Source organism: Ascaphus truei, unplaced genomic scaffold (genome assembly GCF_040206685.1).
Source record: "Ascaphus truei isolate aAscTru1 unplaced genomic scaffold, aAscTru1.hap1 HAP1_SCAFFOLD_1582, whole genome shotgun sequence".
NCBI lineage: Eukaryota > Metazoa > Chordata > Amphibia > Anura > Ascaphidae > Ascaphus > Ascaphus truei.
Genome location: NW_027454473.1, coordinates 17,344 through 36,943, shown reverse-complemented (window position 1 = coordinate 36,943; position 19,600 = coordinate 17,344). Strand labels below are relative to the sequence as shown.

The 19,600-nt window shown below is 53.6% G+C and overlaps 1 protein-coding gene across 1 annotated transcript; it reads right to left on the bottom strand.

Moving 5' to 3' along the window:
• Window positions 1-2,425: 2,425 nt before the first annotated feature.
• LOC142476408 (glycine N-acyltransferase-like) lies at window positions 2,426-16,239 on the bottom strand. Its single transcript, XM_075581790.1, has 3 exons — window positions 16,178-16,239; window positions 15,008-15,193; window positions 2,426-4,068 (listed from the first exon to the last, which is right to left on the bottom strand). The coding sequence occupies exons 1-3, from the start codon at window positions 16,237-16,239 to the stop codon at window positions 3,669-3,671; spliced, it is 648 nt and encodes a 215-aa protein (XP_075437905.1). The 3' UTR covers window positions 2,426-3,668.
• Between the last annotated feature and the right edge of the window lie 3,361 nt (window positions 16,240-19,600).

Below are 19,600 nucleotides of genomic sequence, written 5' to 3'. Positions count from 1 at the left end.
GCTGCAGGCTCTGTATAGCTGTGTGAAGCTGCAGGCTCTGTATAGCCGTGTGATGCTGCGGGCTCTGTATAGCCGTGTGATGCTGCAGGCTCTGTATAGCCGTGTGATGCTGCAGGCTCTGTATAGCCGTGTGAAGCTGCAGGCTCTGTATAGCCGTGTGAAGCTGCAGGCTCTGTATAGCCATGTGAAGCTGCAGGCTCTGTATAGCCGTGTGATGCTGCAGGCTCTGTATAGCCGTGTGAAGCTGCAGGCTCTGTATAGCCGTGTGAAGCTGCAGGCTCTGTATAGCCGTGTGATGCTGCAGGCTCTGTATAGCCGTGTGAAGCTGCAGGCTCTGTATAGCCGTGTGATGCTGCGGGCTCTGTATAGCCGTGTGAAGCTGCAGGCTCTGTATAGCCGTGTGATGTGCTGCAGGCTCTGTATAGCCGTGTGATGCTGCGGGCTCTGTATAGCCGTGTGAAGCTGCAGGCTCTGTATAGCCGTGTGATGCTGCAGGCTCTGTATAGCCGTGTGAAGCTGCGGGCTCTGTATAGCCGTGTGATGCTGTGGGCTCTGTATAGCCGTGTGATGCTGCGGGCTCTGTATAGCCGTGTGATGCTGCAGGCTCTGTATAGCCGTGTGATGCTGCGGGCTCTGTATAGCCGTGTGATGCTGCAGGCTCTGTATAGCCGTGTGAAGCTGCAGGCTCTGTATAGCCGTGTGATGCTGCAGGCTCTGTATAGCCGTGTGAAGCTGCAGGCTCTGTATAGCCGTGTGATGCTGCGGGCTCTGTATAGCCGTGTGATGCTGCAGGCTCTGTATAGCCATGTGATGCTGCAGGCTCTGTATAGCCGTGTGAAGCTGCGGGCTCTGTATAGCCGTGTGATGCAGGCTCTGTATAGCCGTGTGATGCTGCGGGCTCTGTATAGCCGTGTGAAGCTGCAGGCTCTGTATAGCCGTGTGATGCTGCGGGCTCTGTATAGCTGTGTGATGCTGCAGGCTCTGTATAGCCGTGTGAAGCTGCGGGCTCTGTATAGCCGTGTGATGCTGCAGGCTCTGTATAGCCGTGTGATGCTGCGGGCTCTGTATAGCCGTGTGATGCTGCAGGCTCTGTATAGCCGTGTGAAGCTGCAGGCTCTGTATAGCCGTGTGAAGCTGCGGGCTCTGTATAGCCGTGTGATGCAGGCTCTGTATAGCCGTGTGAAGCTGCAGGCTCTGTATAGCCGTGTAAAGCTGCAGGCTCTGTATAGCCGTGTGAAGCTGCAGGCTCTGTATAGCCGTGTGAAGCTGCGGGCTCTGTATAGCCGTGTGAAGCTGCGGGCTCTGTATAGCCGTGTAAAGCTGCAGGCTCTGTATAGCCGTGTGATGCTGCAGGCTCTGTATAGCCGTGTGATGCTGCGGGCTCTGTATAGCCGTGTGATGCTGCGGGCTCTGTATAGCCGTGTGATGCTGCAGGCTCTGTATAGCTGTGTGAAGCTGCAGGCTCTGTATAGCTGTGTGATGCTGCGGGCTCTGTATAGCCGTGTGATGCTGCAGGCTCTGTATAGCCGTGTGATGCTGCAGGCTCTGTATAGCCGTGTGAAGCTGCAGGCTCTGTATAGCTGTGTGAAGCTGCAGGCTCTGTATAGCTGTGTGATGCTGCGGGCTCTGTATAGCCGTGTGAAGCTGCGGGCTCTGTATAGCCGTGTGATGCTGCAGGCTCTGTATAGCCGTGTGATGCTGCAGGCTCTGTATAGCCGTGTGATGCTGCAGGCTCTGTATAGCCGTGTGATGCTGCAGGCTCTGTATAGCTGTGTGAAGCTGCGGGCTCTGTATAGCCGTGTGATGCTGCAGGCTCTGTATAGCCGTGTGATGCTGCAGGCTCTGTATAGCCGTGTGAAGCTGCAGACTCTGTATAGCCATGTGAAGCTGCAGGCTCTGTATAGCCGTGTGATGCTGCGGGCTCTGTATAGCCGTGTGATGCTGCAGGCTCTGTATAGCCGTGTGATGCTGCAGGCTCTGTATAGCCGTGTGATGCTGCAGGCTCTGTATAGCCGTGTGATGCTGCAGGCTCTGTATAGCCGTGTGATGCTGCAGGCTCTGTATAGCCGTGTGATGCTGCAGGCTCTGTATAACCGTGTGAAGCTGCAGGCTCTGTATAACCGTGTGATGCTGCAGGCTCTGTATAGCCGTGTGAAGCTGCGGGCTCTGTATAGCCGTGTGAAGCTGCAGGCTCTGTATAGCCGTGTGATGCTGCAGGCTCTGTATAGCCGTGTGATGCTGCAGGCTCTGTATAGCCGTGTGATGCTGCAGGCTCTGTATAGCCGTGTGATGCTGCGGGCTCTGTATAGCTGTCTCAGCCTGTCTCCTGTAGAGTTGATTTTCGCTGTTCTGGCCCGAGCACGCCCTGAGAGAAGCATAGGGACCGGCGGGTTAACTCAATCCCATATATCAAGCACGGGAACCGTTTTACTCGCTGAAGTGTTTATTTGGGGCAACAACATACAGATAAAAGGGGCAAAAGTACTGAGGGAACTCTGGGACATGGGAGCAATGGAGGGGAAGGGGAGCAATGGAGGGGAAGAGGAGCTATGGGGGAAGTGGGGTAAATGCAGGATATAGGGACAGGTGAAAACCAGTAACTTTACCAGGATAGGAGAGATGACGGCTCAGGATGGCTGCTGGTACTAAGAGGCAGCATGCTGGGCTGGGCTGATGGGAAATTAATTGGAACAATACCACCTGGGAGGGGGAGCAGTCCATCCTGGTAAAAGGCAGGGGGGGGTTGCCAAGTCAACTGGCTGAAGGCAAGAAACCCACAAGGGGTCGCAACATTGTTGCAAAAGCGAGGCTGAGGTGTGCTGGCAGCCTGAAGGCAGGGCACACCCAATCCTGTTCCAGGACATTTGGGATAAGATTTTGTATAATGGAGCATCAGAAATCACAATAGTGAATATGTGGCACAGAGAGAGGTTTAATATAATATCAGGCATCAGACAAGGATGTCCTTTAAGTCCCCTACTATATGTTTTTGAGAGCAATCCTTATTTCAGACTTTGAGGGGAATCTAAACAAAAAAGGGTTTTTGTTACCACTCCCTTCTCATGGAAATATACAATGTCTTGCTTACGCAGACGATGTAACAGTATGTGTAACAAACTCTGAGGAAGTGAAAGAAGTAGGAACTTTAATTGATGAATACGGAGCGGTGTCAAACCATGAGAAATGTGTCTCCTGTTGGGCAGGGTCTCCTGACCCCGATTTCCAGGTAGCTGGTGGATTTCCTGAACCACAAGATGACATTAAGATTTTGGGTGTAATTTTTGGGAAAGAGAACATGAGTGACCACAACTGGCGGCCAAAGCTGGACGTCTGTACCTGGAAAGTCCAGGATACGTGTGTGCAGGAATAGCAGAGGGTCTCAGGCAGGATGTGTGTGTGTAGTATCTGTGCAGGAATAGCAGAGGGAGGCCACAGGGCAGGGTATGTGTGTAGTATCTGTGCAGGAATAGCAGAGGGGGCCACAGGGCAGGATGTGTGTGTGTAGTATCTGTGCAGGAATAGCAGAGGGGGCCACAGGGCAGGATGTGTGTGTAGTATCTGTGCAGGAATAGCAGAGGGGGCCACAGGGCAGGGCGTGTGTGGGGGTCAGCACTGAAATAGAAGAGGGGCCACAGATTGAGGGGTATCTGGTGTTTGGGACAGTGATCTCAGAGAGGCTGCACCTCCCACTGTTCCTGCCTGCCCACTGGCCTGAATCCTGCCCCCAGGGCGGCCGCGTGGCTGAACGTGTTGTCGAAGGCCACTGCGCAGTACATGGGAGCCCCCCTCTTGTGTAATGTGGCCCCCAGCGTGGCTATGAGCTTGCGAGAGAGTCCCCGTCTCCGGAAGTCGGGGTGCGTGTAACCCATACGTAACTCTGCAGACTCATCGCTCAGCGCCCAGGCGACCGGCGTCCCTCCACATCTGTCCCGCGCGCAGAGGGTGGGGAAACTCCGGATATAGCGCTCCACGTTACGCAGGCTGCGCTCGTTACCGCCATACGCCCAGAACGTGTTAACGATGGAGGCTTCGTGGGGGGACAGGGAGGAGAACTGGATGTCCGCCGAGCTGTTGGGGGAGAGGAGAGACTGAGGAGGGGGGGTAAGGAGGAGAGACGGAGGCAGGGGGAGGAGAGACGGAGGGGGGAGGTGTGACGGATGGGGGAGGGAGGAGAGACGGAGGGAGAGACGGAGGGAGAGACGGAGGGGGGGGTGGAAGAGACAGAGGGGGAGGGAGAAGAGACAGATGGGAAGGGAGAAGACACAGAGAGGGGTGACGGGGGAGGGCAGATGGGGGAGGAGAGTCAGAGCTCAGGAGGAGCTGGGGACTTTTAGAGAGAAGAAAATCCATTGGGAAATGAGAGATATTTTGTGGTCGACAAATCATGAGAAGATCTATGTCAGGACAAATGTAAAATACCAGAAGGATAGGAACAGGGAGAGAGGCGCGGGGGAACAGGGAGAGAGGCGCGGGGGAACAGGGAGAGAGACACGGGGGGAGAGGTGGAACAGGGAGAGAGGTGCGCTGGGGAACAGGGAGAGAGGCACGCTGGGGAACAGGGAGAGGGGGAACAGGGAGAGGGGGAACAGGGAGAGAGACACGGGGGGAGAGGGGGAACAGGGAGAGAGGTGCGCTGGGGAACAGGGAGAAAGGCACGCTGGGGAACAGGGAGAGGGAACAGGGAGTGGGGGAACAGGGAGAGAGGCGCTAGGTAACAGGGAGAGAGGTGTGTGGGGGAACAGGGAGAGAGGCGCGCTGGGGAAGAGGGAGAGAGGCGCGCTGCGGAACAGGGAGAGAGGCGCGCTGGGGAACAGGGAGAGAGGTGCGCTGCGGAACAGGGAGAGAGGCGCTGGGGAACAGGGAGAGAGGCGCTGGGGAACAGGGAGAGAGGCGCGCTGGGGAAAAGGGAGAGAGGCGCGCTGGGGAACAGGGAGAGAGGCGTGCTGGAGAACTGGGATAGGTGCGCTGGGGAACAGGGATAGAGGTGCGCCGGGGAACAGGGAGAGAAGCGCGCCGGGGAACAGGGAGAGAGGCGTGCCGGGGAACAGGGAGAAAAGCGCGCCGGGGGACAGGGAGAGAAGCGCGCTGGGGAACAGGGAGAGAAGCGCTCCGGGGAGCAGGGAGAGAGGCGCGCCAGGGAACAGGGAAAGAGGTGCGCGGTGTCATGGGAGAGGGGGTTTGGCCCTGGATTAAAGGGGTTACACCCCATTTGGCCACCCCCTGCTGTCACTTGGGAAGCAAGGGGTTAACTGGACTGTGGTCCAGTAATGTGTTTTTACCTTGCTTCAGCATCCCAATGTATATTCCCCTGTAAAAAGGTATTGTTTCTGTTCCAGTGTTTGCACCAACACATACACTGGGATTGATGCGAGAGGGAAAGGGTTAAGGTTAACTTAGTGTTTATAGCTCTTTGTTCCATGTTCCCGCCTTTTCAGGCACCATTTTGCAGAGTCCCATAGGTCGCCATTGCAGCTCCATACATTCCAATGGCAGAAGTAGCGGTTTTGGACCTGTTTCCAGCGACGACCAGCAGGTGGCGTCCGAGAGGAGGAGCGGCGGTTTCCCATTGTACGTCAATGGGGCCATTGACTTCAATGGGGATTCCTCGACATCGACCTCCAGGAACAGATTGGCAGCCATCCAAACCGCAGACCGCAAGAGCGGCTACGTCTTTGAAAAGAGCTTTATCACTGAGTTCATGTTCAATGACAATTGGCATGGGAATCTTAGGTTCTAGGGCACCTGGGAATAAAATTCTTGTTGCCCCTAGCCCCTAGGAACCCCCACACACGACCCCCACCGGGTCCGGGAATGAGGGACCCCCGTAAAGGGTCGGCGGAGAAAGAGGGTCGCGCCATTGACTTTAATGGCGGAGCGGAGGTCCCATTGAATCCAATGATGGCGCGTGCCCATGCATTGTCTATATAGCGGCGCCGGCCATTGATTCCAGTGGGGAAAAGCCGCGTGGCGTAAAAACGGGTAAGTCTGAAATGGTGAAAAGTGTAAGTCCATATCTCCGGTTCTGGAAGGACTAGAGGGCTGGGATTTGGGTGGCATGTAGCCAAGGTTCCGGCATGAATACATGGCCATTCCCAGCGCTCTCCGAACAACCAGCCGGAGTGTGGGCAAATGTAAATATTTTTGGTTTTTCCATAGACTTCAATGGCGGCGTCTCCTGATTGAAAGTCTATGGCGGGGAACCCCATTGACTTCAACCAGCGGAGCCGTGCCATTAAAAGCCTATGGCGGCGGAAACCATTGATTTCAATGGGGAAAGAGTAAAAGGCAGAGATTCATTTTTAAAGGGAAGAATCCTGTATTTTAAAAGTGTTTTAACCTGCATTTGTGTATCTCCGGTTCTGGGGGTCGCAGAGGGCTGAGACGTGGCCACAATGAAGGTACAGTTCCGGCAAGGAAAGCTGGCAGGTATCAGCCCACTGGGCCCAACGGAACCGACTATATTAATATGTTAAGATATTAAACCGTGAATGGTATTTTGGGTCTAGTATGAGAACGCAGAGCCCACCTGCTATGGTAATAGGTCAGGAGGGCAGACAAATGGTTTAGCATAGCCCTCTGATCAAAGGTTGACCGCTCTGATTGTATACACTAGGGTGAAGAACAAAGGGCCTGAGTGGTCTGTAAGTGTCATAGTTCACTCTTGCAGGGAAGGGAGATTCTACTTAAAAAGGACTCCACTAGCCAGCTAGGCGCCTTAAGGTTACGGTATAGGACTGAAATGGTAAATAAACAAGGCTCGGCCTATGCCCATTGTCTTTTGTGTCATTCTGAGATTGCTGTATGAACTGCTAATCAAGATTCGTGATTATTTCATCATTCCAATTCTAAGTAAGTGCATATTTTGTCTGTTATTTGTATATCTCGTGTGTTCACCTTTTTCAAGGAATAAATTATATTTTATCATATCTAGTCGTGTTCAGTTTAACCCAGGTATTTTGGTGTATAATATAGGCCTCTACAAGTTCCCGTGACACGCGGGGGAACAGGGAGAGAGGTGCGCTGGAGAACAGGGAGAGAGAGGCGCTGGGGAACAGGGACAGAGGTGCGCTGGGGAACAGGGAGAGAAAGAGGCGCTGGGGAACAGGGAGAGAGAGGCGCTGCGGAACAGGGAGAGAGAGGCGCTGGGGAACAGGGAGAGAGGCGCGGGGGAACAGGGAGAGAGAGGCGCTGGGGAACAGGGAGAGAGGCGCGCTGGGGAACAGGGAGAGAGGCGCGCTGGGGAACAGGGAGAGAGGCGTGCTGGGGAACAGGGAGAGAGGCGTGCTGAGGAACAGGGAGAGAGGTGCGCTGGGGAACAGGGAGAGAAGCGCGCTGGGGAACAGGGAGAGAGGCGCGCTGGGGAACAGGGAGAGAGTTGCGCTGGGGAACAGGGAGAGAGGTGCGCTGGGGAACAGGGAGAGAGGTGCGCTGGGGAACAGGGAGAGAGGTGCGCTGGGGAACAGGGAGAGAGGCGCGCTGGGGAACAAGGAGAGAGGCGCGCTGGGGAACAGGGAGAGAGGTGAGCTGCGGAACAGGGAGAGAGGTGCGCAGGGGAAGAGGGAGAGAGGTGCCCCCTCTCCCTGCATGGCTCCGGCATCAAATGACGTTGTGGGGTCATGTGATGTCATGCAGACACAGACACGTGCAGGCACACGCAGACACAGACACGTGCAGGCACACGCAGACACAGACACGTGTAGGCACACACAGACACAGACACGTGCAGGCACACACAGACACAGACACGTGCAGGCACACGCAGACACAGACACGTGCAGGCACACGCAGACTGTCACAGTAACTTATGACAAGATATAATAAACACCAAATATCTGGGCTGAACTGAACGAGGCTTAGATATAATAAAATATATTTATTCCTTAAAAAGGTGAACACAGCAATATAGTACAATTAACAGGCAAGAAGGTAACACTTACTTAGGGTTGGGGAATGGAGAAGTATCAGCTAGCAATTCTCCAGCAATCCGGTGACATTCAAGGTGAAATCAGAACAACAAGAACTGTAGGGTTGACACAGTTTATATACCTTTGTAACCCTATTCTTAACATTGAATACAGACTATTGTGAACAATTATCTGTATCCAATCCCTAACGTGGAAACACAGTTTAACCCATGCCCCCCAGCTAGTTAGCCCATGCGCACTGGGACTCTGAGGGTCTTATTTCTGTAGCCCCATTATTAAATCAGGGGCGATGACCAGTCTACCAGATGAAGTATCTGGCAGGATCTTCATTGTGTGTAGGTGTAGATATAACACTTACAAACCACTCTAGTTTGATTCTTCTCCGCCCTCAGGTAAACAGTTAGAGTGGCAGAGTCTTTTGATCAGTACTTGGTTCCTAGTGTAAACAATCAGGGCAGTTAACTTTGATCACAGGGCTTATGCTAAATCATCCGGCTGCCCTTCCTGACCTATTAGCATAGCAGATGGAGTCTGCATTTTCAGAGCAGATCCAAAATACCATATACACTTTAATATCTTCACATATTAATAAGTTCCGTTCTGGTGGGCCCAGTGGGTCGAAATTTGCCAGTTTTTAATGTCTACAGTGACTCTACATATTGGCCAAATTTCAACTCTCTGCGACATCCAGAACCGGAGATACAGAAATGCACTTTAAAACATTTTTAAAATACAGGATTATAATGAAACATGGGAACAGGGGAACATACATTTTCCTGACATGACAAGGTGTAAGCCACATTCCTGGACCACAGTCCAGTTAACCCCTTGCCTCCCTGGTGAGGTCAGGGGGTGACCTTATGGGGTGCAACCCCTTTAATACCGGGCCAACCCCCCTCTCCCTCTGCACCTCCCCTTCTTAATGGGTGACCTGTGGCCCACTGGCCCTAACGGGGAGTGGGGCACTGCTGCCATCCTTAACGAACTCAGTCTCAGAGGAATAGTCCTGACGTGAAAGTCCATCAGCATTGCTGTTTTCACTACCCTTTTTTTGCTGAATAGTAAACTCAAACTCTTGCAAGGCCAAGCTCCACCTTAGCATCTTGGCATTCTCCCCTGATGCCCTCTGCAGCCAACTCAGGGGGTTGTGGTCTGTGAGGACCGTGAAAGCCCTTCCATACACATAGGGCTGGAGTTTTTTGAGTACCCACACAATGGCCAAGCACTCTTTCTCAATGGTGGCATAGGCCACTTCTCTGGGGAGTAGTTTTCGGCTGAGGTACACCACAAGGTGCTCTCTGCCGTCTTCCCCCACTTGGCTCAACACAGCCCCAATGCCATAGTCCGAGGCATCAGTCTGTATAAGGAAATGTTTGGTATAGTCCAGGGCAGCCAGTATGGGGGCCCCAGCAAGTGCAGTTGTCAGTGCCTGGAAAGCAGTTTCACAGGCAGGAGTCCAGGTGATAAGCACAGGCAGTTGCTTCTTAGTCAAATCAGACAGGCGTTTGGCCACGGCGCTGTACTGCGGGACAAACTTCCTATAGTACCCTGCGGTGCCCAAAAGTGCCATGACCTGTTTCTTGGTTTTTGGAACAGGCCACTGAACTATGGCTTCTACCTTGGCTGGCTCTGGTTTGAGGTGCCCTCCACCCACCCTGTGCCATAAGTACAGGACCTCTGCCATCCCTACCATACACTTAGTGGGTTTCAAGGTAAGCCCAGCCTCCCTGATCCTATCCAGCACTGCAGCTACATGTCCTAAATGGGAGTCCCAGGAATTACTAAAGACAGCAATGTCATCTAAGTAAGCCCTGGCATAGCTCTGCATCCCTTCCAGTAACCTATTGACCAGGCGTTGGAAGGTAGCCGGGGCATTCTTCATCCCAAATGGCATCACCAAAAACTCATAGAGGCCACTTGGAGTGATGAATGCTGACTTCTACCTAGCCTCCAGGGTCAGGGGGATTTGCCAATAGCCTTTGCTCAAATCGATGGTGGTCAGATACTTTGCCCCCGCGAGTTCATCCAGTAACTCATCCATTCGGGGCATGGGGTAGGCATCTGACACCGTCCCAGCGTTGAGCAAGCGGTAGTCCACACAAAACCGGGTGGTCTTGTCCTTCTTAGGGACTAGAACTACCGGGCTTGCCCAAGGACTCTGGGATGGAGTAATTACCCCTAGGGTCAGCATCTCCTCTATCTCCCTTTCCATACTGGTCTTGGCCTCTGCTGACACTCTATAAGCGTGCTTATGCAGAGGCTGCAGATCCCCTGTGTGCACTGGGTGTTTTGTGAGATGTGTGGTCCCTGGCATATCAGTGAAGAGGGCCCTATACTTAGCTAGCATGTCCCTGGCTTCTACCTGCTGCCTAGCACTCAACTGTGCCCCTATCTCTACCTGCTCCACAGTGTTTCCCTGCCTAGCCTCCCCTAGGAGATCAGGCAGAGCATTGCTCGTCGGATCCTCCAGCAGTGGGCTACAAATGGCCATTACTGCTCCCATACTCGGTGCTCTGTATTCTTTCAGCATGTTAATGATATGTCTTGTGCCTCTCAGGCTCTACCTGTACAACATAGTTGCACTCATTCACCTTTCGGATAACCGGGTACGGTCCCGACCAGGCAGCCATCAACTTGTTCTCCCGAGTGGGTTTGAGAACAAGCACCTGCTGTCCTGGGATGAATTCTCTGCTACGGGCCTGCTGGTCATACCATTGCTTTTGCTTGGTCTGAGCGGCCCTGAGGTGGTCCTGGGCCACCCCCATGAGCATCTCTAACCGGTCTCGGAGATCTACTACATACTGGATCACTGAAGCATCAGTAGCAGTAGCCTCCCCTTCCCATCCCTCACGGAATAATTCCAGAGGTCCACGTACCCTGCGACCATATAGTAGCTCGAAGGGGGAGAAGCCTGTAGATTCCTGCGGTACCTCTCGGTAGGCAAACAGCAAGTGCTGCAGGTGAATCTCCCAGTCTTTCCCCTCCGCCTCTATTAAGGTCCGAAGCATCTGCTTCAGGGTACCGTTAAATCTCTCACATAATCTGTTTGTCTGGGGATGGTAACGGGTAGTGCGCCGGTGCTGTACACCGCAGGCATCCCAGAGACAATGTAGAAAAAAACCAGGCGCTTACCTCTAGTCACAAACAAAAGTGGGCTTACAATGAAGCTGTCGATTGAAATATGGCTCTCATGCAGATGCTGTGAGCCGACAATAAAAATCCCTCCTGCTTCTACCCCAAAAAGGGTTAATCCAGAGCCCTTAAAGAGACATAAAACAAACAGGCAATGGGGGAGCGTGGGATTAGAGAGGCATATGTAATAACAATATAATGTTGATAGTGGACTCAAATAACTTGGGAAAGAATGGGGAATGGGTTCTATATACTGAGGTACTTACACGGCCATGTGTAAGTAAACACAATGATTGGTAACTTTCTCAAGACGAACTCCGTCTCTCCCAGCAGTAATAGATAAAAGTTTTGGGTAAGGGGGAATATACAACTATATGTATCTGTACTCACACGGCCCAGTGTGAGCAGTTGTAGAGGGTTGGTTACTTTGGGGTTAATTTCTTAGCCCATCCACTCCTGTTGGTCTGTGTAGTTGGGGACTGTCCTCAAGCTTCCTGGTTGATGTAGATCTCAATACCCGGTTCCAGACGTCAGGTGTGATCTCCCCCCCGGTGTTATAATGTATGGGGGTTGGAGGAGGGGAAAACAGGTGAGGCACGAACCAGTTGTGTACAATTCTTAAAAATGCATTTATTTATAAAACAACAACAACAGGACTCACACACATAGGGTGGACCCCTGGCCTCCTCATGTAGTCCAGGATCAAGTTTAAGCAGCTTGTTGTGCCGGTCCCGCGTCCGGGATGCAGGAAGAAAAAACTATCCTGCTGGGCTGCAAAGGCTGCTTTCTGATCTGGCTACGGAAGCCTCCGTGGGTCAAATTCAGCTGTAGAATAGAGCAACGCGTTTCGCCGACGCATCGGCTTCCTCAGGCTCAAATGATGACGTGAAGGGGGTCTCTGAGCTTTATATAGACCCTCTGCATAATCAAATTGCTGATTGGAGTTAGCTGTGTGTCCTCAAAACTCATTAGTATTGAGTTCAGCTTGGCTGTGCTGATTACAATGGCTGAATTCTCACTGTGCACACATAGTCAGTTTAAAAGCATAATTGCACAACACATATATATTTGAACTTAACCTATTTAGCTGAATAAAATATCAGGCGCTTGGGGGGTCATTTAACAGGGGTTACAGTAGGTGGATCACTAATCATATATCAATGGATACAGGAACATCTATGCATGGAGGATCTAAATAATGCCTCCTTTGGTCTTTCTCATATATCCTAATACATACTCATCTGAAGTTACAGTTTTTAAACAATCACCTTTAAAATTATCAAACAGTTTATTTCAATGAACTCAATGAGTTCTCCAGTCTTTACTCATTATATGTGGTTTAACGATTTCACATGAAATTCTGCACGCGGGCTACCGGCTTCGCAGCTGGGGTGCGTTGCCCCTGATGGGGTCCGCCGGAACGCAGGGGTTCCGGGCAATCTGGTCTGATGTGACCAGGGCGGTTGCAGTTGTAGCACCGGAGCTCGTGCCGGAGCTCCCCCGCCTTCGGTGGACTGCTGCCCGCAGGCGGCCTCTGAGTCCATTGGGGGGTATTGGCAGACTTTCTGGCCGGTGCCGCCGCCACCGCCACTGCTTTGGCTGCTGCTTTGGTGGGCATCAGGGCTCAGCTGGCCACATAGTCGTCTGCAAGCCTCGCCGCCTCCTGGTAAGTCTTGGGCTTCTTGTCGTACACCCAAGCCCTCACCGCCGGCGGGCACTGCTGCATGAGCTGCTCCTGAAAGATGAGGTCCAGCAGGCGTTGGTAAGTCCGTGCCTCATAGCCCTCCACCCTGCGTATCCCGTACAAAGCCATGCGGGTCACGTAGGTGACATAGGACACCAGGGGCTGCCTCTCTTCCTGCCGGAATTTACCCCGGTAGGCTTCAGGGGTAAAACCATACCGAAACAGTAACAGTTCTTTCAGGTGGTCATAGTCATCGGCATACTCATCTGGAAGCGCCATCATCGTCTGCTTAGCCAAGCCGGACAGTAAGGGGTCCAAACATGCAACCCGATGCTGGGGAAGCACTTTGTACCGCCGGCACTGTGTTTCAAAGTTCTTTAGAAAACTGTCGATCTGATCGGTACCTTCCACAAACTTGGTGAAACTGTGCTGATCCAGTTTGAGTTCATCTTTGTTGGATTGGACAGGGGGGCAATAAGCGGGTCTGTTCACTGCCATAATGATAAACTGCAGCCGCTCCTCCGCTGTCCCTCTGTCACCCCATGCAGTAATCAGTGCCAACATTTCAGGGGTGAACGGACTGGTAGCCGCAGCAACCAGTACCCCTCCTGCTGCACTGCTCCCGGGAGGTGCACTCGTTCCCTCCCCGAGATTCCGCCGCCCCGGCACTGGGTTCCTTCCCTGATCTCCGGGTGGCTGTTTAAGGGCAAGCTGAGCCGTATCCTGAGGCTCTGCAAGCCGGACTTCATAGTCACCGATTGCGTTAATCATGTCTGCGATCTCCTGGTTCTCATAGGGCAGTCCATATTCACGGCACTTGTCCTTCAGCTGAGCTCGGGTCCTCATGTTGGATGAGCCTTCAGCCTCGCTCATGGTTCACGGTCGCAGCAGTGAGGTGGTGTTACAACTTGTGTTAACTGTTGCACTACTGTGTGTTCAATATCTTTAGTCCCAGGCACTCACAATTCCCTTCGAGTTTCCACTATATTACAGGATCCCACAGTACACTGCAATACAGGTTCAGTTCAATCCCACCGCTGCCACCAGTTAATTATAGAGCTTGTCACGGTAACTTATGACAAGATATAACAAACACCAAATATCTGGGTTGAACTGAACGAGGCTTAGATATACTAAAATATATGTATTCCTTAAAAAGGTGAACAGGCAAGAAGGTAACACTTACTTAGGGTTGGGGAATGGAGAAGTATCAGCTAGCAATTCTCCAGCAATCCGGTGACATTCAAGGTGAAATCAGAACAACAAGAACTGTAGGGTTGACACAGTTTATATACCTTTGTAACCCTATTCTTAACATTGAATACAGACTATTGTGAACAATTATCTGTATCCAATCCCTAACGTGGAAACACAGTATAACCCATGCTCCCCAGGTGGTTAGCCCATGCGCACTGGGACTCTGAGGATCTTATTTCTGTAGCCCCATAATTAAATCAGGGGCAAAAACCAGTCTACCAGATGAAGTATCTGGCAGGATCTTCATTGTTTGTAGGTGTAGATATAACACTTACAAACCACTCCAGTTTGATGCTTCTCCGCCCTGAGGTAAACAGTTAGTGGCAGAGTCTTTTGATCAGTACTTGGTTCCTAGTGTAAACAATCAGGGCAGTTAACTTTAGATCACAGGGTTTATGCTAAATCATCCGGCTGCCCTTCCTGACCTATTAGCATAGCAGATGGAGTCTGCATTTTCAGAGCAGATTATCTTCACATATTAATAAGTTCCGTTCTGGTGGGCCCAGTGGGTCGAAATTTGCGAAGTTTTTAATGTCTACAGTGACTCTACATATTGGCCAAATTTCAACTCTCTGCGACCTCCAGAACCGGAGATACAGAAATGCACTTTAAAACATTTGTAAAATACAGGATTATAATGAAACATGGGAACAGGGGAACATACATTTTCCTGACATGACAAGGTGTAAGCCACATTCCTGGACCGCAGTCCAGTTAACCCCTTGCCTCCCTGGTGAGGTCAGGGCGTGGCCATATGGGGTGCAACCCCTTTAATACCGGGCCAACCCCCCTCTCCCTCTACACAGACACAGACACGTGCAGGCACATGCAGACACGGACACGTGCAGGCACACGCAGACACAGACGCACAGATGCTGTGTGTATGGGTTAGTGCAGGAATACCATAGGAGGCCGCAAGGCAGGATGTGTGTGGGGGTCAGTGCAGAGAGTCGGGGGGGAGAAGAGACGGGAGTGGGGGGGAGAGATGGGGTTGGGGGGGAGAGACTACCTTGCAGTGCAGGACTGCTTGCTCTCGGGCCCCTCCGTGCTTTGGATGTCCTTCATTACATACATATGGTGGCTGGTGGTTCGTATGCTGCTTCCACACTTGGCACTGACATCACTAAGCACCGCCTCCAGCGCTGGCTGGCACCCTGTGGGGGGGCAGGATGAAAGTGCGATGATTATAGAGAAACTTCACAGCGGAACGCATCGGGCGATTTGGAATGTAACCATCTCTCCCCTCACTGCCCAGTTATACGCTCCAAGTCGGCACCGGCGATCCACCGCTACGCACTTCGCGGCAAGGACATCTCACCACCAGGCCATTGGCAGGCGGGCCAGATGTACAGTGGCTGAGGCATTTAAAAATGGCGGCTCTGGTGTCAGGAGAAGCAGAACATTTAAAAATGGCGTCTCTGGCTGAGGTAAATTTGGTGTCTGCCACAGCACACCGGAGACCGGGAATTTTAACACATTTATACCTTTCTGGGATCCTCCACTCGGCAAAACAAGATAGTGGAATAAAATGCGGTTTATTCGGGTAAACCCGCGTACACACAAATAAAATACAGAATACAGAATACACACTTACTGGGAGTCTGGGGGTGACAACTAGCCTCCAATAGGTGCAGGGCGCCTGCTTCAGCAAAGCTTACCCTGTCCTCTCCGCGTCACTGGACTGGAGCAAGTAACATTATTCCTCAGAACTTGTCCTCCGCTCGGCTGGGCTCCCCGGCACCTCAATGCCTAGAGCTTTGCTATTCCGAGCAAAACACCGGGGCAAACCCGCCGGTGCGTTACTGGGCCCAGTCCCAAGATTGCCTGTCAGTCTGAGAGACAGAGAGAGGGAGGGAGCTCTCTGATTGGGCAGTCCCTTAAATAGACCTCGTGTTCTATGTCAAACATGGAACAGGGACTAGCGGCCAATCAGAGTGTGGGAACTTTTCCCACCAGCCAATCAGAGCGGGGCCCGTCTGGCTGCTGATGTCAGAGGAGGGGGCGTGCCAAGCCGGTTTGAAAAACTGGGTGGGCGGGAAATATGAACTAGCCAATGGGAAACGCGCCACTGAGCAGCAACTTCCCCAGATAATTCATATTTCCCCCGCTGCGCAGGATTCACCAGGCCAGAGGGTGGGGTGCCCCCTCTGGATCTGGCACTTAGCCTTTTCCCGCTCACCAAACAGTTCTCTCAGCTCCGGACCTCCTTCCTCCTTTGAACTTGAATGTCTGTGCAGACATCCTGGCACCTATGTAACTGCCCGGGCTGGCTGCATAGACCAGGCCGGCACAACTTGTAAAGGGAGATGGGCCAAACTGCTCCATGGAAAACAGATTTGGACCGCACGTGCTCAGGGTGCCGGCGTCGCGACGTGCGAGCGCATTATTGCGACACCTCAAGGGTAGTTCCTTAAGTGCCGCTGCGCTGTAGCACGTCGACGCTGCGACATTGTGCCAAGACATGTGAATTTGTCTTCCAGGCTGCAGTCGCGGGACGTCAGCGTCACGTGAGCTGGTTCAGCCAAAGAGGGCCAACCAGCTCTGTGACGTGTTCGCCACGCACCCAATCTCCTCCCTAATCTCCGGCAACCCAGAGCAAACAACGCTGGGGCAGCAGGAGTGCCCATCATCATCATATCTCCCCCAGCCCCCCTCATCATCATCATATCTCCCTCAGTCCGCCTCATCATATCATCTCCCCCTCAGATCATCATATCTCCCCCCGCAGATCCTCATATCTCCCCCAGCCCCCCTACACATCATATCTTCCCCAGTCCCCCTCATCATATCATCTCCCCCCCAAATCATCATCATATCATCTCTCCCCCCCCCCCCATATACCTACCTGATTAGAAGTAAGGCGGAGGGGAAATGCCGGTATGCAGTGCCGGCGGCGAGCAGCAGGATAGTGTGAGCAGAGCGGGCAGGACTGCACGGGGTAAGAAGCGCTCGCTGTAGCAGCAGGATAGTGTGAGCAGAGCAGGCAGGACTGCACGGTGTAAGAAGCGCTCGCTGTAGCAGCAGGATAGTGTGAGCAGAGCAGGCAGGACTGCACGGGGTAAGAAGCGCTCGCTGTAGCAGCAGGATAGTGTGAGCAGAGCAGGCAGGACTGCACGGGGTAAGAAGCGCTCGCTGTAGCAGCAGGATAGTGTGAGCAGAGCAGGCAGGACTGCGCAGGGTAAGAAGCGCTCGCTGTAGCAGCAGGATAGCGTGAGCAGAGCAGGCAGGACTGCGCAGGGTAAGAAGCGCTCGCTGTAGCTGCAGGATAGCGTGAGCAGAGCAGGCAGGACTGCACGGGGTAAGAAGCGCTCGCTGTAGCAGCAGGATAGTGTGAGCAGAGCAGGCAGGACAGCACGGGGTAAGAAGCGCTCGCTGTAGCAGCAGGATGGTGTGAGCAGAGCAGGCAGGACTGCACAGGGTAAGAAGCGCTCGCTGTAGCAGCAGGATAGTGTGAGCAGAGCAGGCAGGACTGCACGGGGTAAGAAGCGCTCGCTGTAGCAGCAGGATAGTGTGAGCAGAGCAGGCAGGACTGCACGGGGTAAGAAGCGCTCGCTGTGGCAGCAGGATGGTGTGAGCAGAGCAGGCAGGACTGCACGGGGTAAGAAGCGCTCGCTGTAGCAGCAGGATAGTGTGAGCAGAGCAGGCAGGACTGCACGGGGTAAGAAGCGCTCGCTGTAGCAGCAGGATAGTGTGAGCAGAGCAGGCAGGACTGCACGGGGTAAGAAGCGCTCGCTGTAGCAGCAGGATGGTGTGAGCAGAGCAGGCAGGACTGCACGGGGTAAGAAGCGCTCGCTGTAGCAGCAGGATAGTGTGAGCAGAGCAGGCAGGACTGCACGGGGTAAGAAGCGCTCGCTGTAGCAGCAGGATAGTGTGAGCAGAGCAGGCAGGACTGCACGGGGTAAGAAGCGCTCGCTGTAGCAGCAGGATAGTGTGAGCAGAGCAGGCAGGACTGCACGGGGTAAGAAGCGCTCGCTGTAGCAGCAGGATAGTGTGAGCAGAGCAGGCAGGACTGCACGGGGTAAGAAGCGCTCGCTGTAGCAGCAGGATAGTGTGAGCAGAGCAGGCAGGACTGCACGGGGTAAGAAGCGCTCGCTGTACAGCAGGATAGTGTGAGCAGAGCAGGCAGGACTGCACGGGGTAAGAAGCGCTCGCTGTACAGCAGGATAGTGTGAGCAGAGCAGGCAGGACTGCACGGGGTAAGAAGCGCTCGCTGTACAGCAGGATAGTGTGAGCAGAGCAGGCAGGACTGCACGGGGTAAGAAGCGCTCGCTGTAGCAGCAGGATAGTGTGAGCAGAGCAGGCAGGACTGCACGGGGTAAGAAGCGCTCGCTGTAGCAGCAGGATAGTGTGAGCAGAGCAGGCAGGACTGCACGGGGTAAGAAGCGCTCGCTGTAACAGCAGGATAGTGTGAGCAGAGCAGGCAGGACTGCACGGGGTAAGAAGCGCTCGCTGTAGCAGCAGGATAGTGTTAGCAGAGCAGGCAGGACTGCACGGGGTAAGAAGCGCTCGCTGTAGCAGCAGGATAGTGTGAGCAGAGCAGGCAGGACTGCACGGGGTAAGAAGCGCTCGCTGTAGCAGCAGGATAGCGTGAGCAGAGCAGGCAGGACTGCACGGGGTAAGAAGCGCTCGCTGTAGCAGCAGGATAGCGTGAGCAGAGCAGGCAGGACTGCACGGGGTAAGAAGCGCTCGCTGTAGCAGCAGGATAGCGTGAGCAGAGCAGGCAGGACTGCACGGGGTAAGAAGCGCTCGCTGTAGCAGCAGGATAGTGTGAGCAGAGCAGGCAGGACTGCACGGGGTAAGAAGCGCTCGCTGTAGCAGCAGGATAGCGTGAGCAGAGCAGGCAGGACTGCACGGGGTAAGAAGCGCTCGCTGTAGCAGCAGGATAGCGTGAGCAGAGCAGGCAGGACTGCACAGGGTAAGAAGCGCTCGCTATAGCAGCAGGATAGTGTGAGCAGAGCAGGCAGGACTGCACGGGGTAAGAAGCGCTCGCTGTAGCAGCAGGATAGTGTGAGCAGAGCAGGCAGGACTGCACGGGGTAAGAAGCGCTCGCTGTAGCAGCAGGATAGTGTGAGCAGAGCAGGCAGGACTGCACGGGGTAAGAAGCGCTCGCTGTAGCAGCAGGATAGTGTGATCAGAGCAGGCAGGACTGCACGGGGTAAGAAGCGCTCGCTGTAGCAGCAGGATAGTGTGAGCAGAGCAGGCAGGACTGCACGGGGTAAGAAGCGCTCGCTGTAGCAGCAGGATAGTGTGAGCAGAGCAGGCAGGACTGCACGGGGTAAGAAGCGCTCGCTGTAGCAGCAGGATAGTGTGAGCAGAGCAGGCAGGACTGCACGGGGTAAGAAGCGCTCGCTGTAGCAGCAGGATAGTGTGATCAGAGCAGGCAGGACTGCACGGGGTAAGAAGCGCTCGCTGTAGCAGCAGGATAGTGTGAGCAGAGCAGGCAGGACTGCACGGGGTAAGAAGCGCTCGCTGTAGCAGCAGGATAGTGTGAGCAGAGCAGGCAGGACTGCACGGGGTAAGAAGCGCTCGCTGTAGAAGTAGGATAGTGTGAGCAGAGCAGGCAGGACTGCACGGGGTAAGAAGCGCTCGCTGTAGCAGCAGG